The following is a 27,657-nucleotide window of genomic DNA, read 5'->3' on the forward strand; positions in this document are numbered from 1 at the left end:
CTGCTGCCCCCACCCCCCGCCAGCAACCCCTGCTCCATTCCCTCACGCACACCCCGCCGCGCTGTCAGTCCATTCTCCCTGACCCTTGACGCTGCTCTTTCTTTTCCATTTTTTCAGTTCTGCAAGCTCGGGATTCCCAAAGCTTTGCCTGAGATGCCCGCGTTTCAATTGTACCCTTTCTCTACACCTGCTCTCCGTTTTCTCTATGTCAAGCTGGGCTTAGCTTTGAATGAGAGTGAAAAAGGACCTTCCTGTTCTTATCCGGGGCCCCCGCCCCAGTAGGAGTCGGCTTTGGGTTGGGGGGCAGGATGCAGGCCTTGCTGTGGTTTCCTTTTGGGACGGCCCTGATCTCAGTTACTGTGGTGAGGACGGGGGTTCTTCCATGCCCACATCTCGGGGAAATGGCCCAGAACTGGGACGGGATGGGTTTCCAGTGCCACCCACCCACTCTGTGACCCCGAGCAAGGAAACGCCCTCCCCTCTGTGGCCCCAGTTTCTCAGGAAGGGGTGGCCACATGGTGCTATGACATACACACACAGGGCGTGTTTTTATTTGTGTCCTTTGTGAGCCGGGCACGGTCTCTTGGAATCGGGGGAATCTGTAAACCCTCATCACCTTCAACGGACATGGGTCTGACACTGTAGAGCAGTGGTTCTCAACCTTGGCTGCACATTAGAATCGCCTGGGAATCGTTTTAAAATCCTGACTTCTGGGCCTCATCCTCCGAGTATAGATAACCATTGTCACTAGACTTATAGGTATAACAGATAGGTTGTTACTGTCTTCTGTGATCCCACCCAAAAAATAAAAAAAAAAGTCTCAGGCGTGCCGCTTTCACTTGTGCTAAACTTATTTTTTAGAATCAATTCCCAAGAGAAGGATATTCAGGACAGATGAGGCCCAGAAATCAGGATTTTAAAATGATTCCCAGGTGATTCTAATGTGCAGCCAAGGTTGAGAACCACTGCTGTAGAGCCTGGATTCCTAACCCTGACCATGCCCTTTGCCTCTCCCTCTAGAAGCCTCAGTCATGCATTTTTGTTAAATGCACATTATATGTGGCCCAGGGTTAGTGATGGGCTGGGCTGGGCATGTCCCGTGGTTCTACACAGATACCTAAAACCAGGCCCCTGCTGCCTGCACTTGGCAATCTCTGACAGGTAATGCAAGCACACAGGCAGGAAGTGGTCAGGCACCTCAGAGAGCGCAAGCCCAGGGCTCTCTGACTGTTCACAGGAGGGGACGTTTCTGGAGGATTCCTGGAGAAGTGAGCCTGGAAGGATGGAGCGGGTTGGTGACGGACTTGGGGAGGAAGGGTGTCGTGGTGAAGTGAATAGTATGGGCAAAGCAGGAGGTGGGAACATGGAGGTACCAACTGGAGAATGGAGGGGCCCTTTACCCAAAGGAGGGTGAGATATTTCTGGGCTTTTCTCACATCCTGGCCAGATGCTGTCACTTCCATCATCTATTTAATATATTAGATATTATTCTACGTTAAATATTTATATCAGTTTGCCATCTTCCCTTAACCATGCAGGGATTATACTCAGTCTGCATTGAGTTTGGGGGTATGCTAGGCTACCCTCTCTGCCCCCCTAAAAAGATGAGTTTTCCTCCTGATGACTGCCCAGCTTTCCTTTCTGTGCCCTTTCCGTCCTGTGTCCCTCTGTTCCCATTCCTGTCTGGCCTGGTCTCCCGCCTCTGTGTCCACCACCCTAACACTCCATGCCTGTCCCTTTGCTTTCTTCTTTCTCTGGGGATTTGGGGCCAGGATTCTCCTCTGTCCAAATTCCCTGCCCCTGGAGCAGGCCTCCCAAGCACCAGCATTTCCTGAGGGACCTTCTGATCCCTGTCAAATACTAGGAGACACTCTCATGGTGACCCTTTCTGGCAGGTGAGCCAGAGGCAGGCAGGCCGTGAAGGAGTCTGGGAAGCAGCAACCTGCCCATCCATGCCCCTGGCCCCCGGGGGCCCCGGAGAAGAGCCCCAGTCTTCTCTCCAGCCGGCTGGGCTCCTCACCTGTCCGCATTCAGGGCCTGGCTGCCTGTTCCTGGTTGAGCAGACTTTCTGCAAAGTTCACCCTCCCACTGGCCTCCAGCGTTCCCCGCCCCTCACCTGCCCAGGGCTTTCCGCCAAGCCCCACAATGCATAGGCGTGAGAGGAGGGTAGACTCTCCAATCTCTCAAGTCTCCTGAAAACAGACCCCTTCTCTGTGGGGAGACCAGCCCCAGAGCAGCCAGCCCTCAGGGACCTAAGATAAGTGGCCGAGGCACCTGTCTGTCCCAGGGTAGCCTGGAGCCCGAGGCCTTCCGCCTCTGACAGGGGGCCTGGCTGAGGGCTAGGAAGGCCCGGAAGCAGAAGAGCACGTTCTAGCTTCCTTCAGTCCTGGATTCTCAGCTCTGTCTTCAGGAACTTTGGATTTAGTTCTCCCTCCACCCATGCCAAGATGGGAGCTCTTGGGAACCCATTCTTGTGGCAGGAGGCCTCCCTTTGATGACCGTGTCAGATGAGATGGAAACTGGCCAGGTTGTTATAGGAACTCGGAAGAATCCCTGGAGTGGGGAAATAATGAGAACACGGGGCCATTCACCATTCAGCGGCGGAAAGTGGAGCACTCATTGTCTGAGGGCAGAAGCTGCGGCCCAGAGAGGAAGCGGGCTTGGGGTGGGGGGCTTGCTGCAGCACTAGGAGGCTTTGAGGGTGGTGGGGGGACAGAGGAAGGGTCTGACCAAACTGCTCACTTTCTATCTGCATGACTTCAAACAAGTTAAAACAGCAATCAACACGAAAAACAAATGTATGAGACTGGAAGGAATATCACCCTACTTTTGCGGCAGTTATCTCAGTGGTGTGTTTACAGGTGATTTAAAATTATTTTTGTGCTTTTTCTGTGTGTGTGTGTGTGTGTGTGTGTGTGCGCGCGTGTTTTCTCCTGGCATTTTCTCTATAAACAGCAGGAATTAATTGAAAGGGGAACCCTGAAAACACAACGCCATCTCCAGTTTGGAAGCACAGCTTCTGGGCGGGCTCTCTGGAGTTTTGGAATTGATGTGCATGTATTTGAAAGGGCAGGGACAGTACTTGCCAGCAGTCAGGCTGCCCCCCAGCAAGTTTTCCTGCCCCTGATGCCCGGGGTTAGACCAGCACGGGCCTCGGGTACCTCACACACAGGCCTGATGGGTCGGGGTGTCCCGAGGGGCAGTCATTCCCATTGTTACGGTACAGGAGGTGGCTGTCCGTTTTTCATCCTGTGAGGCCACCCTTGTCAGCTGGCTCAGCAAACGCGCTGTCTGCTCCACCGGGTGCCCTTCCTGGTGCTGCCTCCTCCTTTAGACCAACGAATGGGCTTATGTTGCGGTTTCGGCACTCGGTTTCCGGCCAGCCTTGTCCCTCCTCTGTCAGAAGGGGAATGGTGCACTGCCAGTGTGGCTCAGTGATGAGCGTTGACCTATGAACCAGGAGGTCACAGTTCCATTCCTAGTCAGGGCACATGCCTGGGTTGTAGGCTCCATCTCCAGTAGGGGGTGTGCAGGAGGCAGCAGATCAATGATTCTCTCTCATCATTGATGCCTCTCTCTCCCCCTCTCTCTTCCTCTCTGAAACCAATAAGATGTATTTTTTTTAAAAAGGAAGGGAATGGTGGCTTCACTTGATTTTTTTTGCCCAAGCTGGGCATCCCTGGTGGCTGGGTCCCTCACCTGACTTTGACATAGGCTACCTTCTATCACTGTTGTCTATTACTAATTTTTTGAGGTGCAACATACATGCAGTAAAATGCACATATCCTAAGCTTTTTGCTTAATGGATTTCAACATATATTTAAACCCATGTAACCACCACTTAGATCAGACCTTTCCATTTCCATTACCCTGGAGGGTTCCCTCATGTCCTTTCCAAGTCAGTATCCCCTAAAGGTAACACTCTAATGATCCCCACCACTGTAGGTGAGTTTTGACGTTTTTTTAAACTTTATATACTATACTCATTTGCATCACACTTATTTTGCTTCTCATGCATATTAGCTGTCCATTGCTATGTAAGGCATCACCCCCAAAATATAGTGGCTAAAACAACAACAGTCAATTATTTTGCTCACGATCCTCAATTTGGGCAGGGCTAAGAGCGGGTGGTTTGTCTCTGCTCCATGCAGCATCAGCTGGGCAGCGTGACAGGGGGACGGAAGGTCCTTTCCAAGGTGACTCACTTGCATGGTGAGCAAGCTGGTGCTGCTGACCATCACCTGGTGGTTCAGCTGGAGCTGTGGGCCAGGCCCTCAGTTGCTCTGCATGTGGTTGTCTATATGGGGTGCTTGGGCTTCCTTACAATATGGCAGCTGAGTTCCAAGAGAGCAACCATCCCAAGAAAACAAGGGGGAGGTGCAAGGCATTTTTATGGCCTAACCTCAAACTCTATTTGTTGAGGCAGCCATGAAAATCTTTCCTGGATCAAGGTTCGGGGGCATGGAGGATGTGAGAAGGTTCTAGAAGAGCATGGGGAATGGGAGATATGGGGGTGGCCATTTTTGGAAAACACATTTGGCTATATTAAGTTTGTCAGATTCATCCACGTTGTAATATATATTTGTAATTTGCTTTTTTTATTGTATAATATTTCACTGTGTACATAGACTACAATTTAGTTTATTCAATCTATTATTAACATTTGAATTGTTTATAGTTTTGGGCTATTTATTTTTATTTTTTTAAATATATTTTATTGATTTTTTACAGAGAGGAAGGGAGAGAAATAGAGAGTCAGAAACATCGATGAGAGAGAAACATCGATCAGCTGCCTCCTGCACACTCCCTAATGGGGATGTGCTCGCAACCAAGGCACATGCCCCTGACCGGAATCAAACCCGGGACCTTTCAGTCTGCAGGCCGATGCTCTACTGAGCCAAACCGGTTTCGGCAGTTTTGGGCTATTTAAATAGTGCTCCTGTGATTATACTTACACAGATGTTTTGGTGGACAGAGGTGGCCATCTATCAGGGTTGCTGTCTCTTTAGCTTTTAAGATTTTAAAAATCATGCAATTCTTATTCTCTTTTATTTTCTCTCTTTCCCCATCAGTTACTGTAGCCATATGCACTTTAGTATGTAAATTTCTGCTAGTGTTTTTAAAATCTTGAAAAGAAATTATAGCAGTAATACATAAATATGTTTTCTTTATAAAAACTTTCAGTATTGCAATTAAGATTAAAGTTAATCTTGACACTCCTTGCCAAGTCGGGCCCTTTCCTCCCACCCCAAGATAACCCTTGTCACCAGTTTGGGGTGGTCTCATCTAGAGCTTTTTTGGATGCATTTACACACAAAAATATTCCCATAGAAAATACTGTTTTCTGTGTGTGTGTGTGTGTGTGTGTGTGTGTGTGTGTGTGTTTTGTTTGGTACAATGCATGGTATCATATGGCTCTGCAATTCGCTTTCTCACTCAAAAAATATCTTGGAGTTATGGCCATAGAATCGCATGTAGATCTACTTTGCTTTTTAAACTGCCGAATAATGTTTCACAGTATTATGATAGCACTGCCATTTGGCCATTTTCCTATGAAAGGACGTTTAGGTGGTATCCATCCTTGTTGTGCAGCGTGTGCCCGATGAACTGGAGGGCAGGCCTGGTACACTGTGATATTGTCAGTACTTGATCAACACAGATGCATTCCGTAATGGGAAAGAGTTTCTGGAGCCCTGGGTCTGTGCCCCTCAACGTCCGCTCTCTCATCCCTGCAGAGACGTCTCCGAGAGGCCGTGCAGCTGCTGGAGGACTATAAGCATGGGACTCTGCGCCCCGGGGTCACCAATGAGCAGGTAAGTCTGGTGGAGGTGGGGAAGCAGGGAAGTCACAAATTCCCAACCTTTCCCTGCAGCCAGACCACTCCTTTTTCCTTCAGTACCTGCTTCCACTGCGACTACATACCCCTGTGGGTCTCTGGCTTTTGGGAGGACAAACTCAGGTCTCGCCAGCACCCTGAGTCTGGTGGGAAGCATGGTGGCTGGTGAGGCTAGAGAGGCCCAGAGGCAGTGGTTTGCTGGAGCTGGCGTGTGTACCTCTTCCCACTTCCACAGTCAGCGACATCATGGTGATAGCTTGAAATCAGCCACGATGGCAATACTTACACCACAGAAACTGGCAAATGCTACAAATTAGGACTCTTTCCCCCAAAGAATTGATTAGTAATTACTAACCAGCATACTACTCCCCAAAAGTTCAAGTTGAGGGTGGGAAAGGGGTGCGGATGGTGGGGATTAGGCTAGGACACTGTAATTTTTTTAATTTTAATTTATCTTTATTGTTGGAAGTATTACAGATGTCCCTCCTTTTCTACCACTGACCCCCTAATTTTTTTAATAGTATGTAGGAACTTGAACTAGAGCTAATTGAAATATTGATGGTTGTGTTTGGTTTGGGGGAGGAGTTGAGGGATGTAGTATAAGGCAACTTTAATGATACAGAGAATGATAGTTAATGTATTGAAGTCATTTTTTTTATTCATAAACTTTATTTCAAAAACTTAAAAAATTAATTTCACATTTTTTAAAAGTAATGTGTGTGTATAGTTCAAAAAGTCAAATAGTACTAAAACATTTGTAAGGAAAAATAGTATGCTGCCCATCATCCCTCTTCAGTTCCCATCCCTTTTCCCCAGAAGTAAATACTTTTAGCTGTCTCTTCAGATAGAAATCTATATTTCAAACTAACGTGTTTATCTATACTGCTATTTCTCAACTAATTCTTTTGTGTTATCTGTTATGGTAGTTGAGAATCCAGCTCTTATATCCACCCCCATAAACATGCTTCTCTCCCCAACTCTTCTCATCATCCCAAGATAGTTATCATGGTTTGGAGGTCTATGGCTGTTGAGAATTCACATCATCATTTTATTTCACATCATTATAAATAACATTTACTGTAGAGTCAAGTTGGTTGTATCATGACTGTGTTTTCTGTTTTTAAACTTTATGTTTTATCTGCAGTTAATGGTTGCCTCTTTTTTCCTTATAAGCATAGTTTTTTTTGTCCCATCTCTAATTCTCACTACACCCTCTAGGGGTATGTTCAGTGCCTCCTTTCAATCCTGAAGACTCCAGCTCTACAGTTCTATTTTTCCCTTGGACATGTCCTTCCTGGGGCCCACCTCCCTCCAGCTCCAGGCCTTCCTTTTGGTGTTTGTACACTTCCATTTTGGTGGAATAACTCTTCCAGTAGCTTTCTGGGGAAAAAATTAAATGGGAAGAAAATTTTGAGTACTTTTATTTCTAAAAAATTGTGACTCTGCACTCAGCCTTAATTGACAGTTTGGCTGAGGAGAAAATTCTAGTATGATAATCATTCTCCTTCGGAATTTTGAAGACATTACTTAGTTGTCTTCCAGCTTCCAGGGTAGCGGTTGGAAAACCCATGCTGTTTTATTCCCGATTCTTTGCAAGCGACCTCTTCTCACTCCTTGGAATGTTTAGGGCCTTTATCTATACAATTTATCGATACAATTTATTTCTGAAATTCCACAGTGCCTCTTTTTTAAAATTCATGATTCAGGATTCTTGGTGACTCCTTTCAGTTAATACTCCTCTCTTTCAGTTCTGGCAAATTTTCTCAGCCTGTTTATTTAATAATTTCTTCTCATTCTGAAACTCCTATCAGCAAATATTCACATCTTAGATAAACACTCAGAATTCAATTTCCGTGAGCTCTTTGACTGGTTTTATTTATTTATTTATAGATATATATATATTTTTTTATTTCAGAGAGGAAGGGAGAGGGAGAGAGAGATAGAAACATCAATGATGAGAGAGACTCATCAATCTGCTGCCTCCCGCACGTCCTCCACTGGGGATCGTGCCCGCAACCCAGGCATGTGCCCTGAACGGGAATCGAACTGTGACCTCTGAGTTCATAGGTCGATGCTCAACCACTGAGCCACGCCGGTTGGGCTATTTATTTATTTTTTAATAGAATCCTCTTCCTTTTTTGTGAATACAGTGTTATCTCATGTCTCCAAATTCTGGGAGCCAAGGAAGGGAAGGAGGCTGGGGTCCCAAAACTCTCTGCAGACTTCCACTAATCTTCCTGCATTCAGCCTCACCTACTCCCACCTTCCACTGTGCTAGTGTTCCCAACTTTGGAGTCACCACACTTCAGTTTGTCCAGAAGGCTGGTAGCCGTCAGCATCTGCTAGGGATGCAGGTGCGGGTGGTAAGAGTCACCTTGCTGTGCGGTGAAGGTCTGGGTATTACAGCTTTGAGGACAGACTTTCGATCGATCCTTGTGATTAGCCCCTTTTTCCCGTGGTCCCCGGTCCCTTTGAGTTCTTAGCTTTGCTGGTATCCTTGGGGTGATGGGCTGGCTCCTTAGGCATGCCCTCTTCAGGCATTAAGGGGATGTCTTCCTCCTCTCTGCTGGGTCAGTTACTGAAACTCTACTCATCTTCCATCCAAACACATGTTGCTGTCCCTCCTCTGCTGCTGTCTTCCCTGCCGTTATTTTGGTGATGATGTGCGCACTGCCCCTCCTTCCTCTAACACCTTCAGGCGCAAAGCCCAGGCTGAGGCTCCGTGCTGCCACCCGACACACCAGTGCCTGCAGGGTGTCCTGGGGGCAGGCGGCTTGGCCATCAGCCCTCCCATTCCAGTGCACTTCAGTGCGTCTTTAGGGAGCACCCACAGGTCAGGCTTGGTGCCAGGGCCTGGGGGACAGACCAGGGAAGACGCTGGAGCAGGGTCTTGCTTCATGGACTCCCCAGAATCTAGGCAACAACAGTGAAAACACGATACTGTGGGAGAGCAGAGGAAGGAGGGACCCAGACGGGCCTCTGGAAGAGATTTCTGTCCGGAGGTGTGAGGGGTGAGAAGGGGCGGTGGAGAGAAGGCGCCGATAGGAAGCAGTGCAGATAAGGGAGCACACGGTGAACGCGGGGAGAGCAGCCCCTGAGGAAGTGGCGGATGTGCTCCACCGGCCCAGCTCCCAAGGGCATGTGCATGGCGGACGCAGCACCTTGGCCAGGTGTCCTTGTGCAGGGCTGTGAGGGTGGCCGAGACGGTGCCGTGCTTGGCTGGGAAGGGGCAACCTCAGGCATCTGAGCTGAGTTGGGGGCTGCAGTCAGCAGGGAGGGCAGGCCTCCATCTCCTCATTCCTAGCCCAGAACTTCTTTCTGGCCATGGGTCCCGGGGAGCCTGGTGGCATTCCTGGCAGCTCCTCTCCAGTCCTGGGCCTCCTTGTTTTCTGTCCTGAAAGCCTCCATGTACCTCCAGGGATGGGGCAGGGGAGGCGGGGGCTTCTGGCCCCGGCTTTGCTTCCCTTTCTGGCTCATGTCGGTGAGGCCTGCAGTGTCCCTCTGCTGGCTCGCTGGCCCAGCGCTCCACCGGTGGACCTGCCCCCAATAAGCAGATCCTCCCTCTCCCTCCCTTCCCATCCTCCCAGGGCATCGGGACTGGGCTCTGGGGCAGCCCTCCCTGGACCTCCGTTTGCAAAGCCATACCTGCCTCTGGCCTCTGTAGACACAGGAACGGAGGGGACAGGTGATGACATTTCAGCTCAGGATTTGGGCAAACCTCAGCAATCTGGGATGAAGGACAGTCCTGGTCCTGGTCCTGGCTGGCCCTGCTCAAGGGTCACTTCTGTGGCCTCTGAGAGGCTCAGGTGGTACTTTATCTCAGTCTGGACAGTGGCCTCATCTGCTCCCAGGCACTGGGCCTGCTCTGATGTCCTTCTGTCGGTGTGAGGGTCAGAAGCCTGTGCCTGTGTCCTGATACCTGCGGGCCTGTCCTGATGGCACGGATAGCACTGGGCACCTGCGTGCCAGCTTGTTATGTAATCTGCCCTCCAGTTACAGCATCTTACCAGTGGGCATACCCTGGGAGATGGACGGACGGTTTGTTCGCACCCGATGGGCCTTAGTTTGGTTGTCTGTTAGTGAGGGTTGGTATCTCCTTCCAAGACTGTAAACTTGTTTTTTTAATCCTCACCTGAGTATATATGAGTGTGTTTTTTAAAAGTGATTTTAGAGAGAGAGGAAGGGAAAGAGAGAGAAAGAGAGAGAGAGAGAGAGAGAGAGAGAGAGAGAGAGAGAGAAACATGGATATGAGAGAAACAGTGATCAGTTGCTTTCCGTACGTGCCCGGACCAGAACCAAACCAGCAACCTAGGTATGTGTGCCGACCGGGAATCGAACCCACAACCTTTTGGTGTATGGGATGTCACTCCAACCAATTGAGCTACCCGGCCAGGGTGACTGTTACCTTGTTAAAAGTTTGCTACACCATGAATAATTAGTCCTGAGGATAAAAATAATTATAATTTACCCTTTGGGCTTAACAGGTGGAAATTTGGTATGCCAGGAGCCCTAATAAGGACTGTAGCTATCACTTAAACAACGAAGCCATAGATGAGAGCGACAACGTAAGTACAGGCAGTGAGGTTTCTGGGGCACGGCCCTGCTGTGTGCACTTTATGTGCTGGGTGGGTTCACATGGATGCAGATGGGTGTGGTTAAATATGGAAGGACACCACCCCCACCCACCACCACCACCATGGTAATGAGCCAACACTCACTGCGTGCCAACCAAGCGCTAGGCACCATGTCAAGTACTAGCACTTGACATCTATTACCTCCATTAGTCTTTGCAGGAACCCTGCTTGGTGGGTACCTCTATTAACTCCATTTTGCAGGCAAGAAAACGGAGTTTCAGAGAGGTTGAATTAGTTACTTGAGGTCACACAGCCAGTATGTGGCAGGACAGGGATCTGACACTGGGCCTGGGAGGCCCAATGCCTGTCTCTCCCACTGTCTGCAGTGGCTTTGGAAGGGAAGACGATACTCTGTGGAGCAGAATAGTGTACACAAACATGGACAGAGGAGTGAAGGGGGTTGTGTCAGAGGAGCTTGTGAGGGTCTGGCAGCCCAGTTAAACCTGTGTGGTCTGGGCATCTGCTGGTTGTCCAATATGCAAACGGTAGCTGGGCACCGAGGGGGAGACTGACACATGCCCTGGTTCCAGCCCCCAGCACAGGTGAGGCCACCACACAAGTGGGTGGCTCGCGGCCAGGCTGCTGGCTGAGCCGCGTGGAGCTAATGCTATGGTAGGTAGACGTTCATCGGCGAGAGAATCCTGAACCTGCTGGTGATTGGAAAGGCTTCGTGGAGGAGGAGTACAGGTGGGCCCTGAGGGTAGATGGAGCGTAGAATAGAGAGACCCAGTGCAGTGGGAGGATGTTCCCTGTAAGTCAGACAAAATCTGAGAAGTAGAGGAAAGAGAGAGAGAGAGAGAGAGAGAGAGAGAGAGAGAGAGAGAGAGACAGAGAGAGAGAGAGAGAGACAGAGAGAGGCAGAGAGAGGCAGAGAGAGGTCAGAGAGGGAGAAACAGGGAGAAAAGATGGGCTTAGAGAGATCGTTGGAGAGGAAGTTGGGAAGTGACAGGGCAGAGTGTGAGAATCTGTCCTGTAACTTCAGGCCGAGAGATGCTGAGTGTGTCCAGTGGGGCAAGAGGAAGCTGCCGGGAGCTGTTGAGCAAGGGAGCAGCATGACAGCGCATGGTGGGGGAGCATTCTGGTGGGTGCCTGGTTAACGGGGCAGGAAACCCGTGTGAAGCTGCTGGAGTGGCCAGGAGGGGTGAGCAGGTCTCTGGAGCCGTTGCCGGCTTCTGCGTGGTGGTGCTTGTGTCTCATCCCATGTTCCTCAGGGGCTGGGAACCAGCCACCTTTATTAAGTGCTGGCTCTGCACCCAGCAGAACGTATCACCCTCTCGGAGGCCCCGTGCAGGATGGACTTCTGCCTGTAACCGACCAAGGCAGCTGGGACCTACCAGACCCTGCAAGGTTCCTCTGGCAGAGAGGAAAGGGGTCAGGGTGTCTGGGCTTTGCTGAAAATAGCAGAGAAAATACCGAGTGAAAATACTTGTGCCCCACATCTTCTCTGGGTGTCGGTAGGTTTGTCAGTAGCTGGTGGAAAGGAAGGCTTGGCTGACCTCCACCCCCTGACCCTGACCCCTGGCCTCAAGCTTCTGGGATGCTGATCAGCACCCTGCCCCTGGGGGCTGGCCCGGGTTGGCCCTTCCAGTTGGCACAGAACAGGCAGGCGATCAGTACTAGTTGGAGCCTTTGCATAACGTGCTGGGTGTTGTGCTGGAGGCTGTGGCTGCGTCCCTGGCTGGGTCACTGCCGTGGCCTCCTGGGTGGTCTCCCACTCTCCCTGGGCCCCTCTGGGACCAGACAGCAGTCAGAGCCGTCTGTGAAAACAGACATCGCTTGTTCCTCTGCTCCAGGGCTCCTCAGCCTCGGCATAATTGGCCTCTGGGGCCGGATAATTCTTCGTTGTGGGGCAGTCCAGGGCGCTGTAGGGTGTTTGGCTGGCTGTCCTATCTGCCGGAACAGTCTCTCCTACTGGGTGTCTGCATGGATCACTCCCTCCTTCGAGTATTTTCTCCAGTGTCCCCTCAAGGAGAACTACCCTCACCACCTCACCATTGTCAGGGCCTAAACACCATCCTATTTAAGACTCTGTCAGGGGAAAATAGTCTTTTCACGTAGCCACTAGGGCCAGAAGCAGGACAAGAGGTGGAATCTTAGGGGGCCAGGGTGGAAGGGGGATCCAGGTACCAGAGGTGCTTCAGGGGGTGGCGGGAATGCAGCCCAGCGTGTCCCTCTTCCCTCTTCCGCCTCAGCTCCAGCCTGGCCTTTCTCTTCATCCCTCCTCCCCATGCAAGAAGCTGTGGCCCTGGCCATGTCATCACGCTCCCTGTCCCCTCCATGTTCCCCATCCTTCACCTTCTCCTTTTGTGTGGGCGCCATTACAATAATTTAAAAATAAAAAATCCATCCGCACTGCCCGTGCACACCCTTTCTCATGTGTCCTAACGCACCCAGTCTTCTCAGCCATCAGAGAATTCACGTACTTATTATTTTTATTACTTATTGTCTGTTGGCACTAGCATAAAGCTCTATGAAAGCAGATATTTTTTAAATCTTTTTTGTTCACTGATGTGTTTCTAATTACCTAGATCAGTACCCAGCACATAATGGCTGCTCAATAAGTATACGTTGAACAAATGAATTTTCCTTAATCTTTGCAATATCCTTGAAAATAAGTATTCACATCCCCACATTACAAATGAGGAAATGGAGGCTCAAAAAGATTGAGTAAGTTGCCCCAGATTGCATGGCCAGCACGTGGGGAATCTGGAATTCAAATCCAGGTGTGACTCCGCGGCCCATGCCTGTGTGGGGAACTCGGGCTGCAGCTGTGGGCCAAGCTGCGGAGCCAGGGGCACGTTCCTCCTCCTCTCGCGATTCTGTAGAACTGGGGGTAGCTGCACCCCACATAGACTGGCGTAGGTACATAGTACCTGGGAGTAACCATGGCAACAGAATTAATGGTAAGGAATAATGGGATTGGCCCAAACGATAAGTTAGGAAGATCTTTAAAATGTTAGTTTATGGAAGCAGCCTTTGCTTTGCAGAAGGATCCCCTTCAGGCTCCGTTTAATTACCGTCTGGAGCTGTTTTAAATAGGCTTCGTCTTTGCTGCCTTCAGAGGCTTGAAGAAGCAGCTTGGAAGGAGGCAGAGGGGAAGGGGAGCAAGCAAACTGGGGGTGGGGCCTGGGCAGTCAGTGCCTCCATCTGGGGTCTGGGGTCTGGTGCTGGGGACATGCCCTGCTCTGCCCCTAGGAGGCAGGGCTTCTCCTTCCGAGGCTTGTTAGGGGCCGCCTGCCCTCTGCCCCTCCCTTGGTTTCAACCTCTCAACCTATTACACGGGGAGGTTCAGGTGGCAGCTCAGCTCAGACTCAGGCCGTTTCTGAAACCAGCAAACATCTGCATTGTTCCAGCAACCTCTCACCAAGACGGCTTCTACACGCCCCCCCCCCCCCCTCTGTCCTCACCCTCCAAGTTAAAAATCAAGCCGGGTCCAAATTCTCAGAACCACAGGGGCTGTTGCTGCAGCCCGTCAGTTCCAAAGGGTCAGGGCTGCGCATTTTTACCTTCGGCCATGGGCACCGAGGGAAATGGGCTGAGCCCAAAGGAGACTGGTCACGCCCAGGAGTTATAGCTTAGAGTGGAGCTGCTTCCGCGGGCTGCCGCGAAGACGCCGGGGGCTCCCTGTCCTAGATTCTCAGTGTGGAGGGACCATCCACGATATCTCTTTTGGACTCACGTTCAATGCTTCACATTCCATCTGTCACCTGGTTGCAGGACTGGCTCATGAAGCTACAAGCTAGTGACCAGCTCTTGGCTTGTGGGCGGTTCCTGCTGCTATTTCTGCATCCAGCATCCGACATATGGGTCCAGCAGGTCCCAGGGAAAAGCCCAGGCCTGGGAGTCAGACCCAAGCCCTTGTCCTGCTCACTCTATAAACGGGGTCTGGCATCCTCAGACAGGAAGGGACCCTGGAGAGACTTGCTTCCTGCCCCTTCTCCTGCCTGGTTAATTGAAACACCCTGTAAGTCTAAGGCAGCGGTTCTCAACCTGTGGGTCGCGACCCCTTTGGGGGGGTCAAATGACCCTTTCACAGGGGTCGCCTAAGACCATCAGAAAACACATATATAATTACATATTGTTTTTGTGATTAATCACTATGCTTCAATTATGTTCAATTTGTAACAATGAAATTGGGGGTCACCACAACATGAGGAGCTGTATTAAAGGGTCGCGGCATTAGGAAGGTTGAGAACCGCTGGAAGGTGTGTGGTGACTCGCACAGGAAGGCCATGTAAGTTAGTGGCTGAGCCAGGGCCAAAATCTGTGAGCCTGGCTAGTGTTGCTACAGGCTGGAGATGGGGCGAGCCTGCTCATTCAGGTCACGGCCAGGAATTTTAGTTTAAAGGGGAGAGGTCCCTCCCACCTCCCCGCAGAGCCCCCTGAGGCGGGAGCATTGCCAAATGTCACAAGAAGAGCCTCAAGCACTATCTTAGCTTTGATTTCTTCCTCCCGCCTCGGGAAATGCGTATCTGTTATCATGGGAGGCAGTTTCCTCTAACCCCACATTGGTTATCTTAGTTAGGGTTATACTAACTGCTGTAGCAAAAAGATCCCAAAAGGCACCAGCTCAAACAACACAGAAGTTTATTTCTCGCCCATGTGACAGTTCAAGGTCCCGGTGGGCAGGTGGCTCTGCCCCACAGGATCGCTCAGGGCCCCAGGCTCCTTCCATCATGCTTCTCCACCGTCTCCTTGGGGTGTCCTCTGCATGGTTCAGGCTGGGCTGCAGCCACATCCTGGCTCCGGCTCACAGGAGGGGGGCAGAAAGCATGGAATGGGAGGCCCTGGTTAGGGAAAAGCACATCTCACTTCCCATCCAGTGCCACTGGGGGACTCAGTCACGTGGATAAGCTTAATTGCAAAGGAAGCTGGGAGATATAATACAGCAATTCAGCCACCTGCCCTGCAAAGGAGGCTGGGAAATGCAGTGCAGCAGGTCGGCTCCCTGCCCACCACTGTCCTATTACTACAGAAGAAGGGAACACAGATTTTTGTTGGACAATAAACAGTTTGTGCCATAGAGGTCGATAAACAGTTTGTGCCATAGAGGTTGTATACCCTATATCTATTTTTTCACGGTTGCTCTTAACATTTCTTTCTTTTTTTTTTTTTTAAATATATATTTTATTGATTTTTTACAGAGAGGAAGGGAGAGGGATAGAGAGAAACACCTATCAGCTGCCTCCTGCACACCCCCGACTAGGGATGTGCCCGCAACCAAGGTACATGCCCTTGACTGGAATTGAACCTGGGACCCTTGAGCTTGCAGGCCGACGCTCTATCCACTGAGCCAAACCGGTTAGGGCTTAACATTTCTTAACAATTCTTTTTTTGAATAAGTAACAGATGAACAAGCTACCGCATTCTAAAGATGTAAAAAACAGAGACTAAAAAACAAGTTTCCCTTCCCCTGCCCCCCAGTTGCCCCCTGCCTCTCCCTAGAGTAACCATTAGTTCCCCTGTATCCTGCAGAAATATCTGAGCACATTCATCCTTTCTCTTAAAATGCTGATGATATAATAGTGACAACTCCAGGGAAATCCTCCAGAGCATGGTTGTCACAGTGAAAGATGGGACAGACACAAAGGACAAACATCGTATGATCCCACGGGTAGGGAACATCTTGAGCGATCAAATTCACAGAGACAGAAAGATGGTGGCTGCCAGGAGTTGGGGAAGGAGGACGGGGCCGGGGTGGGGGCGGGGGGCTGGGGGTGGGGGGTTGGTACTCACTGGGTACAGAGTTCAGTTGGGAAAGATGAGGAAGTTCTGGAGATGGATGCTGGTGATGGTGTACAGTAGTGTGAATGCACCTAACGCCGTCGAGCTGCCACTTTAAAGTGGCTCAAATGGTAAGTTTCACATTATGTATATTTTACCACAATAAGAAAGACTGAAAATAGGCTAAAAGTCCACTCATAGGGCACAGTAGAATATACAATGCATTCATTCAAGGTTTCTGTGAGGAAAAATGAGGTGCTCTCTGTGCTCTGATGTGGGAAGATCTCCACAATATTTTATTTATTTATTTTCCAAAAATAAATAAATAAATATATATTTATTTATTTTATTTATTTTTTTAATTTCAGAGAGGAAGGGAGAGGGAGAGAGAATCATTGACCAGCTGCCTCCTGCACATCCCCTGCTGGGGATCGAGCCAGCAAGCCAGGCATGTACCCTGACCAGGAATCCTGTTTCATAGGTCGATGCTCAGCCACTGAGCCACGCCAGCCGGGCTCCACAGTATTTTAGATGCCCCGAGGGCAGAACGGTGTGCACGGTCGTGCCAGCGTTAGAATCGGGAGATGTGGGGATTAAGAGCGGGGCCCCTGGAACCACACAGCTTGGGTTCAGATCTCAGTGCTTTTGTGGGAAAGTGCTCAGCCAAATAGAAAGCATGGAATGATCTATCGTGTGAGATTTACCACGGCCCATATCGGTGCCACTAGCCTGCCCAGGTCACGTGTGTGGAGGTGTCACTTCAGGGGAGGGAGGAAGGGACAAGCCTGTGAGCTCTGGGTTCCTGGCCTTGCCTGCTGACAGCCCTGCTGGATTCTGCCTTTGCCGATAAGCCAGCACCTGCCTGACTCTCCGTCGCTGCCCCTGGGTGGAGATGAAGGACAGTCCTTGAGCCTGAGGGACACGGATGTCGCCATGGGTTACCGGTGCTGCTTGGCGGGACTTCGGCGGGAGGAGCATCAGCTGCCAGGAGGCTCTGCGCCCTCAGGATGATGTCAGCCAGTTCTCTTCCTCCTCTCACGCCTCGGGCCTGGCAGTCACGCTGGCCAGACCAGACGTCATCTCCTCCAGGGCCCTGGAGAGAGGGAGGACGCGAGCCTGGAGGCCAGGAGGCCTGGGTGCCCATGTCCATCCAGCCACCAGGGACCCGGGGCTGCGTTCCTTAGTCTCTGAGATGAGTTACGTTGTCTGAAAAGAACCTACCCACCTCACAGGCATGTTGCAGGCATAAGACAATAGATGTGAAGTTACTTTAAAATTAATTAAGTCATTAAACATGTTGCTCATTTCAATGACTGTCCCTCTGCTTTAAGTATTTATGGAGCATGTCCTATGGGCCGAGCAGTGTAGATATGTGTATCTCATTTAAACCTCTGTGTGAGTCAGGGTAAGCCAAGTGCTGTAACACACAGGCCCCAGAGTTCAGGGGCTTATACAGTACGGTCCATTTCTCACTCATGTCAGAGTCCAGCGCAGCTCAGGGACTTGGCGCATGACATTGTCCAGGGACCCAGCTCCTTCCCCTTCATGGTTTTACCATCTTCCAGGGCCTCACCGTCCTCCCCTGGATTCTCTGTGGGAGGCTTGGGGCCAGGCCTGGACGTGGCAAACATCACAGGCCATCAGCCAGCACCAGGTCACGTGGGTGGCCCCCCCAATGGTGGGGGAAGCTGGGAAGTGTACGCTTAGCTGTCTGCCTGAGGGAAGCTCAAACTGCCCAGGAGCATCCAGCCTCCGCTCCACCTTCACAACAGCCCATTTCACTGATGGAGAAACTGAGGCATGAAGGCGATGTAATGAGCCCAGGGGCACGCCTCCAGTAAGTGATTTGAACACAGGCCTGCCTGGTTCTAACACCGGCCCTTTACACTGTCCTCTGATGTTTTTTTAGGCCAGTGTTATCTGCCCAGGCTCTTCCTCAGAATCATGGGGAATTTTTTTCAAAGAACTGTACGAAGAAATTTTGAGGTTTTTTTTTTTCTCAATAAAATTTTAATTTTAGAATAGCTTTAGATTTTCTGTGTGGCCGGCGCTGTGGGAGATGCAGGACGGTGCTGAAAGGTTCACGCCTAAAATGGCCCTGGGACTTGGGGGTGCACTTCAGGAAGGCAAAAGAGGGTCAGTCTTTTATCTTTATTTTTTTTCTTTCATCTCTGCTGTATGCTCTCACTTACCTCCTTTGGCTGACACTGATTCTGCATTTGGTTTTTCTCTCTTCAGTCCCTTCTGTTCCGCAATTATTATTTTTCAAAACTCTACTGCCTTCAATCTTCCTGGAATAGCAGACAATCAAACATGTTTGAAATGTATCTAAAATAAGAGTAATTAGGCTGTGAATTAAGGCTTGAGGACTCTGCTGTGAGTATAATGCATAAGCTTTAATATATCGATTTTATAACTTCTATTTTTGCTACCCAGTAGCCTTCTGCAACTTAATTTATGTTCCAGGCAAACAACACTGCCATGTAAAGGAAGCATAAGTGAACTGTTCTGTTACAAAACTAAACTCCACTCCTGGCCGCATCTTACCTCTCACCTCCTACCCTTTTGGCTCCATTAAAAGTGCTCTGGCCCTTGGTTTGCCACAATGTAAATGTTTATTTACCGGGGTTGCTTGCCTCTAACAGGCCCATTTGGTCACATGTTAACATCTCTTAAATGGGATGAGTCTTTGTATTGATGGTGGTCTTGGCATTATGTCATTGTTTTCTTACTTAGCGGCACATAATAATGTCTTCGGATTAACGATGTCTTAGATTCAATGAAAGGCAGTATTTATATCATTTGAAGGAATTGACAGATTGTTCTGTTTCTCCAGCCTGTGCCACATGCTGGTGCTGGAGAGAGACAACTCTTCCACTCATTTGAAAGCAACTTTCTTCTCCTTACCGCCTTTTTATAATAACAACAATAGGAATAATAATACCTACCACAGCAAGCCGCTAAAGGGCACTTGCTTGTGCCCAGTGCTGCTCCACGAACTTGGCACAGGTTTTTTCAACAACGTTAGAGGCACAGCTATTATCCCCATTTTACAGAAGAGGAAATTGGGGCTCAGAGGTGGAAGTGGCAAAGCGGGGAACCCCGGCAGTCTGCCTCGCTCGGAAAAAGTCATGTGAGGCTGCCTCTACCGATTCTGGGGGACAGTTGAAGGATCTTCATTTAAATCAGGCTTTTTACCTGGCCCTACTAGGAAGCTTTAGAAAAATGTTGGGAGAATTCTTAAAGCAACCTTACAGCAGCCAGGGTTGAGAACCCTTCGTTTAAATCAGTGGTTCTCAAGCTGTGGGTCGCGACCCCTTTGGTGGTCGAAGGACCCTTTCACAGGGGTCGCCTAAGACCATCCTGCATATCAGATATTTACATGACGATTCATAACAGTAGCAACATTACAGTTATGAAGTAGCAACGAAAAGAATTTTATGGTTGGGTCACAACAGGAGGAACTGTATTTAAAGGGCCAGAAGGTTGAGAACCACTGTTTTAAATGATCTGTGTGCGATCCCCTCGCCCTGCTGTTCTGGGGTCCCTGACGCCACACCCTCAGAGTAGTTGCCAGACCTGGGGGGACCAGGACAGCCTGAGCCTCTTAAGCCCTTTGCAGCTAGATGTCTTGGTTAGAAATGTGACTTTGAGACCTTAAAGCAGTGGTTCTCAACCTTCTGGCCCTTTAAATACAGTTCCTCATGTTATGGTGACCCCCAACCATAAAATTATTTTCGTTGCTACTTCATAACTGTAATGTTGCTACTGTTATGAATCGTCATGTAAATATCTGATATGCAGGATGGTCTTAGGCGACCCCTGTGAAAGGGTCGTTTGACCGCCAAGGGGGTCGCGACCCACAGGTTGAGAACCGCTACCTTAAAGGGATATGTACTTTAATTTTTTTCCCCTCCCCACCCCCCTTCCTTCCTTCCAGCTCTGGAGTGCACAGAAAATCAAGCAGGTAATCCAATTTTGGCTTCTTTTCCTCCCCTCCCCTCCCCTCTCCTGGACCCTGCCCCCACCTGTCCCAGGGATCCTTTCGTTGTGGGCCCATCTTCTCCCCTCCGCCTTGTTCCTCGCCTTTTCCCAAAGCAAGTACCCAGGGCCTGAGTTTTTGAAGACTGATGCTCACCTTCCCCTGGGCCCCTACGCTCCTTCCCTGTGATGCCTTCCCCACAGTCCTCATTGCAGGCCTACTGTGTGCCAGGCACAGGGGTTCAGGGGGCCCGAGAGGTAGACACAGTCCTGCCCTCCCTGTGTTCAGCTTGGAGCATTAGTCAGAGGACCCGTGCTGATTGGGGCTGTGTGTTAGCTTCCTCTTGCCCCAATGGTGGGAAAGGACTGCCTGGCCAGAAGGCAGGACACAGCCACTGACCATCGGAGTCATTCGGGGGAGGGGGGGGGGACTCTCCTTTCCCGCCTCCTTCCCTTCCTCTCCCTGTGCCCCCTCCCTCTCCCACCGTCACCAGTGCTCTGTTCCTTGCTCTTGCCAGGCTATTCTACACCCGGACACCAATGAGAAGATCTTCATGCCCTTTAGAATGTCAGGTGAGCCCCGGGACCTCTGCTTCCGCCCAGCCAGGGCCACTTACCGTGTCACAGCTCCAGGACCCGCTAGATGTGCCGGCCTGGGGAGGGGAGGGAGCCTGTGACACGCACATGTGTTACGCACATGGCCACACTCACACCTGCATGTTCACATTGACTCAACTGGGTAAGACTCTAGCCAGGCCTCAGAATCACCTGTGGAGCTTTTTAAAAATGTGCCTTTTCTAAAAACAAAACAAAACAAGTGCCTTTCTGCCTGAGCAGCTGGGGTGGGGTCTCTGCAGGTTACTCCCAGGTTATTGGCAGCCTCCGGGGTAACACCTGCTACAGGCGAACCTGCCTCTGAGGAGCCACTCCTCCCACCTGTGCACGCGCTCTCTCCCTCCAGGTCCTGCTCCCCGCTCTGCCCTTCCAGGCAGTTAACCCTCAGACTAACTCGCTGGTCTCTGAACCGGCTATTAACCTGCCCTTCAGAAAGTCCTCACTATATGTGCCCCACTGTGTGCACAGCGATGGCAAATTCCATTCTGTGCCGACTAGTGGGGCAGGGGGCTGGGGGAGTAGCTGGAAGACGCCCGCCTCCCGGGAAGTCCCCATCCTGTGGCCACTAGAAGGACAGTTCTGTGTGGTGAACCTCACAGCCCAGAAAGACTTGCACACACACCGGGCTGGCGGGGTTACCCTGCCTGCAGTGCGGAGGGGTCACAGGCCTTGCCTGGAGTCAGACCTGACTCCTGGTGGATGACCCGAGGTACAGGGTGGGTGGCGCGGCTGCTGGATGCCCCCTTGGGAAGTCCTCAGCGGCTGGAGGAAGGGTCTCTACCAGTGGGTGTTCCCGGTCGGGTAGGTCAGCCAGGGTCCCCACCCCCAGAGAGCCTGACCTCATGGGGGGAGAGAATGAACAGCCATGTGACATCCTTGTGCAAACGGGGCAATTGGTGCCAGGTGACCCCCTTGCCTTGCTGTGAGGAACTCTAGCCATGGCTGTGGGTGCTCCCCAGTCCCTGCACGAGGCCCTAGCAGGCTCCCACCCTGAGCCTGGTTCCTCTTGTACTTCTCCCATCAAGCTTTGGACCTCTCTCCGGAGAATGCGGGTAGGAGAGCGCTGGCTCATGTGCATGCGCAACGACGCGCCTGAGGATGCAACCCTTTGCTTTACATGTAGCTCAGATAGAGGAGCGTGGTTGGCTGCTATCCGGCTACCAGCTGCCATAGTTAGAGGCTGGGGACAGGCGGCTGCCCGTCCACAGCGGTGGGGACGGTGGAGGGAGCCTTGCCATAGCCCCGGGCCATGAGCAGCGAGGAAACAGCGCCCCGGCCGGGCCGGGCTTCGCACCAGCTCTGTGCTGTGTGTGTGTGAGGGTGCCTCGCAGGGCACCGGCGACGGAAAGAGCTCTGGCTCTTAGAGGTGCACCCCTCAGGGGGGGAGGGAATGTCCTTTCTAGAAATGGTCTTGATGCCAGGGAGGGAAGGGTGCGTGCGAGAAAGAAGCTGAGGGATAGTCCAGGGCCTTTGAAGACATGGTGGTGTGTGCAGTGAGCGTGGCAGGGGCGTTGCGCCTCAGGAGGGAAATGATGGGAGGAGCCCCCAGTGTGCGCCCTGGGGCCCGCCTGCCTTCAGGAACGGGTTTGGGAGGGGAATGAGAACTGTCTGGCTGAAGGGGAACAGAGAGAGGGAGGCTGGGGGACAGAGGGGTGCCCTCTGCTCTGGGGAGGACTGAGCTGGGAAAAGGTCTGGGGACTAGAGATGCCTCTCCCCTAAGGGACCTGCACCCCTTCATTGAGGCCACTGTCAAGACCAAGCCCAGAAGTCTCCTCCGATGTCTAAATTGAGAGGTCTGTGGGGCGGAGGGCGGAGTTATGAGGCCTGACTCTTCTCTCTCCTCTCACAGGTTACATTCCGTTTGGGACGCCAATTGTAAGTATTACCTTCAAAGGATTTTATTTTCCCCAAAGAATTTTTAATGTATAACTTTAGGTCATTGCTCACAACTGTTTGACTGAGTTGTTGATTGAGGCTAAAATCCTGGACGTGAATAACTGGCTAATACAGCGCACATTTCTTTTTTATTCTCTTGGTTGTATTGTCAAACGTCTTTCGGTTAGAAGGTGCACCAGCATAACACAGAGCACTGTTTGGGCCTTCATCCCTGCACATCTCCCGTCCTGCGTATTATCATTAAGACATGCTCATCTGGTCACAGGGACGTTCCCCCCAAATCTTGGGAAGTTGGAAAGTAAGGATGATTTCTGAAAACTCAGGTTCAACATTAACTCAGAAAGGATTCAGTCTTCGTGTTGTTCAGTTTTAGATTCAGGGTTAAGTTTCCTTTTTAAATTTTTTACATTAAAATAAAACAAATATACAGAGAGGCACAGTCATCTTAAAGGTAAACACAGCTTGGTAAGTTTTCACAAAGTGAGCTCATCCAAATAACATCACTTAGATAAAGATTCAGAGCAGCGGCCGCCAACCTTTCGGACCTCGTGGACCACCAGTGGTCTGCGGCCCACCGGTGGGCGACCGCTGATTTAGAGCAACCGCAACATCTCAGAAACCTCTCCATCACGACGCCCGCACCACAGGAAACCACCTCTCTGACTGTCTTCACTATCTTCTCATTTGGCCTGCGGTTGAACTTTACGGAAATGGAATCATCAGTATGTAATTTTGGGGGGCCTTTGCTTTCTTTCACTAAAAGTTGCTTGTGAGATGTGTCCTTATTGCTATATGTGCTATTAGTTTATTTTTCATTGCTGCATAATATTCTATTGTTATAACAATATTGACATTTCTTTATTCATCCTACCGTTGGTGAAAATTTGGGTTGTTTCCAATTTGGAGTTCACAACCAAACAGTGCTGCTTTGAACCTGATTGTACAAATCATATATATATTCTCATTTATCTTTAATTACACCTAAAAGGCTAAAGAGATAAGAACTAAATGCAGTGTGTGATCCTAGAATCAGGTTTAGGGCACGGGTGTGTGTAAAATGGTATTACAGTCTCTTATAAAGTTAAACATACAGTTACAATGTGAGCCAACAATCCTAATTTTAGGTATTTACTTCAAGAGAAATGAATACACACGTTCACCCAGAGATCTATATGTGAATGTTTGTAGTAGCTTTCTTCGTATTAGCCTAAAACTGGAAACAGACAAGAATGACCAACAAATGTTAAGACCACTGGGTGGAAAGCCTGATTGGAAACAGGATATTTACCTAGTCTCAAAGTTTCCTATCTATTTCACATATATTATTCCTTCTGTGTTTAATAGTTGGTAACCTCCTGTAAATAAGGGATTTCCCTACTGCCTCCTTCTTAAAACTATCACTATGGTCTCGTGTATTTTTTTGTATCCGGGGGTAACAATTTACTTCTGCCATTATTCATTTTTATATACAAATGGTGCCAAATTTGACCAAAAGGAACTCTTTAAATAAGTTTCTCTGTTCATTTGACATGCCTTTTTAATTTTTTTTAATTTATTGTTATCAGTATTACAGATGTCCCCATCCACTGCCCCCACCCCCCACCTTCTTATTCTTTGAGTACTTAAATACTTTATGGCACAAAATATGGCTATTCCAGACTCATCTTGTAGTTTCTGTGTCCCAGTCCTGGAATCATCCATTTCTCCAAAGAGCCCTGGTTCCTCTCAGAGGGTAATGGTACTTAGAAACCAAGGTCTGGATTCTGGGTGTGCTCACTGTTACCAGGGTGCTGTTGTTGCTAGGCCATCTGAGCAGACAGGTTTAGGAAGTGCAACTTTTAAAAAATCGTGAGTTTATACTACCTCTAATTCCAATCCAGCATCTCAGAGTTCTTCCCCTCCTTCATTCCATAGTTACATCTCCCTCCTCCCTGAATGAGAGGCCAACAGCAACCTATTCTGATTCTCTCTTCTTTTGTAGGTACATGTAAATAAAAGACGTTCAGAATTGCTGTGTCAATACCACTCCCCAAAAATGTATAAGGAAAGCCCAAGATTTCTTTGAAGTTCTTTATGTCCATTGACTATATCCTACTGAGAGTATATAATCAGAGAACCATGTTTAAAAGTTGTTTGAATTTTTTCTTCTGTTGTGTTTATGCTATTTATTTTGTATACCATTAAGTTTATTCATTTCTATTATTAAGTTTCAGTTGTTTCCCATTCTTACTGATTTTTTTTGGAAATATATAAAAGATCAACATGGCTCAAAAGTCAAAGCTATATCAAAACTCATAATGAAAGTTTCATTCCCCTCTCTATCCCTTCTACCTCCTTCCCACCCATCCTCTGGAAGTAAATATTTTATTCTTCCCTTTTCTTTTGTAAAAGTAAGTAAATTTTCTCTAGTGTTTTTTTTTCTTAATGACATCCTGGAAATCATGGTAAATCAGTTTATAGATATCTTCCTCATTTTTTTAATAGCTGCATAGCTGTCTACTATGTAGAATACCATAATTTTTTATCAAGCTAATTTTCTATATGTGGATGTTTAGGTCATTTCCAATATTTTGCCAGCATGAATAATATGAGAATGGATGATCTTGTGCATATGTTTTTTTTTTATATTGACAGTAAATTCCTGGCTTCTATGGAGGACTAATTAAATAGACATTTCTGGCAACAGTGAGCAAGAAAAAAAGAGAGAAGGTGCAAATAAACAATATTAGGAGTAAAAAGTACAATAACTATAGATACAATAGAAGTTTAAAAGACCAGAATGTATTGAACAATCTGGAGCAATAAACTGGAAGATTTAGAAGAAATGGACACATTTCTAGGAAAGCTTAGCTTACAAACAGCCACCTAGCAGGTATAGTAAATGTCACAGTTACTTAGGCTTTGTGTGTGTGTGTGTGTGTGTGTGTGTGTGTGTGTGTTTGGCTAAAGTACTTCTGAGTAATATTCACTGTGTGTGGGCAATGCACTTTGCGAATCCCTGCATATCTGGAAATGTCTTTTCCCCCTCTTAAACATGAACAATAGTTGGCCTGATTATCTTTTCTTTTGTAGGTAAACATTTCCCCTCCCCTGGGGATCCTTTGGTTTTTTTTCTCTTTATCTTTGGAGTCCAGAAATAGCCTCAGGATTTAAAAGTTTTTTTCTTTGTATATTTTATAAAATTATACAAGTAATACATGAATATGCTCTTGGAATTCAAAATTACCACCAAGAATTTTTTAAGACTATTTTAAAAGTTATGCAAGTAATACATGAATATGTTCTCTCAGCTCAGAATTCAAACAATACAAAAAGAACTAGAAGTTCCTCTGACAACCCTCAACCCCAAATCTGCTCTTAGAAGTAAACTCTCTTAGAAGTTGGTCATGGACTTTTGGCTTTTTTCCTATGTATTTGCATACTAGTGGCCTGGTGCATGAAATTCCTGCATGGGGGTGGGGAGTGTCCCTGAGCCCAGCCTGCACCCTCTCCAATCTGGGACCCCTCGGGGGATATCCAACATCCCTCTCACAATCCTGGACCACTGGCTCCTAACTGCTTACCTGCCTGCCTGCCTGATCACCCCTAACCACTCTGCCTGCCAGCCTGCTCACCCCCAACTGCACCCCCTGACCGTCTGATCACCCCCAACTGCCCTCCCCTCCTGGCCTGATCGCCCCTAATAGCCTCTACCTCGGCCCATCACCATGGCTTTGTCCAGAAGGACATCCGAAAGGTCTCCTGGAAAGTCTCCGGTCTAATTAGTATATTGCCCTTTTATTAGTACAGATATATGAATCATCATTTAAACTATTCTTTTGGTTTGCATTTTTTTCTATTAAAATATAACAATATTCTTATTTATCTACAATTAGCTGATTACATGTAGCTGTTTAGTTACTTGAAGGTCTGCTTCATTCATTCATTTATTCATTCATTCATTTGTTTTTTTCCAGCTGATAGTATTCTCTTCCCTAGTGATAGATTTAAGTTGTTTCTTATTATTTGCTAATTAGAAATAACAGTGCTGGGAAAAATCCTTGTAAAGCTCTTTTTGCATAAGTATGATGATTTCTCAAGGGCATTCAGAAAGTGAAATTTCAGTGTAAATGGCTGTGTGTGCACATTTGAATTTTTTTTTTAAAATATATTTTATTGATTTTTTGCAGAGAGGAAGGGAGAGAGATAGAGAGTTAGAAACATCGATGAGAGAGAAACATCGATCAGCTGCCTCCTGCACATCCCCCACCGGGGAAGTGCTCGCAACCCAGGTACATGCCCTTGACCGGAATCGAACCCAGGACCTTTCAGTCCTCAGGCCAACGCTCTATCCACTGAGCCAAACCGGTTTCGGCTGCACATTTGAATTTTTGATAACTATTGCCAAATTTCCCTTCAGAGAGGTTAGATTTCATCAAACCTTTGTAACATGGGTATTCGTATATTCAGTGTTTTCTTTCTTTCTTTCTTTCTTTTTTTGTCAGTCTGATGGGAGAAAGGTATCATCTCATTATGGTTTTAATTGTTTTATTTCCCTGAACATCAAAAAAGGATTCTGCTTCTTTTCAATATTTATTGCCATTTATATTCATTTTCTCTGAATTTCCTGTTCACATCTTTTGTCCATTCTTCCACTGGCTGTATTTTCCTAATTATTTGTAAAAGTTATTTTTATATTTTTGATATTTTTTAAAAAATATATTTTATTGATTTTTTTACAGAGAGGAAGGGAGAGGGATAGAGAGTTAGAAACATCGACGAGAGAGAAACATCGATCAGCTGCCTCCTGCACATCTCCCACTGGGGATGTGCCCGCAACCCAGGTACATGCCCTTGACCGGAATCGAACCTGGGACCCTTCAGTCTGCAGGCCGATGCTCTATCCACTGAGCCAAACCGGTTTCGGCTATATTTTTTATATTAATCCCTATATATTGCAAATCTCTTCTCCCAGCTCTTTCCCCTTTACTG

General features: G+C 48.6%; 1 protein-coding gene across 5 annotated transcripts in view; it reads left to right on the forward strand.

Annotated features, from left to right (window-relative positions):
• The window catches only part of SFXN5 (sideroflexin 5), a gene marked incomplete at both ends in the record, with an annotated part of 100,751 nt that overhangs the window by 12,730 nt on the left and 60,364 nt on the right, over positions 1–27,657 (forward strand). For 4 of the 5 annotated variants that reach the window (XM_081101099.1, XM_081101103.1, XM_081101100.1 and 1 more), the window contains 4 exons: positions 5,736–5,813; positions 20,135–20,161; positions 20,694–20,748; positions 22,640–22,665. In XM_081101099.1, coding sequence (XP_080957225.1) covers positions 5,736–5,813; positions 20,135–20,161; positions 20,694–20,748; positions 22,640–22,665 — 186 coding nt within the window. Of the gene's footprint in view, positions 1–5,680; positions 5,814–20,134; positions 20,162–20,693; positions 20,749–22,639; positions 22,666–27,657 lie in introns of all 5 variants that reach the window. The other variant, XM_081101102.1, reaches the window with a different exon arrangement.

The sequence above is a fragment of the Myotis nattereri genome, assembly GCF_964212035.1.
Source record: "Myotis nattereri genome assembly, chromosome: 10".
NCBI classification, from domain to species: Eukaryota; Metazoa; Chordata; class Mammalia; order Chiroptera; family Vespertilionidae; genus Myotis; species Myotis nattereri.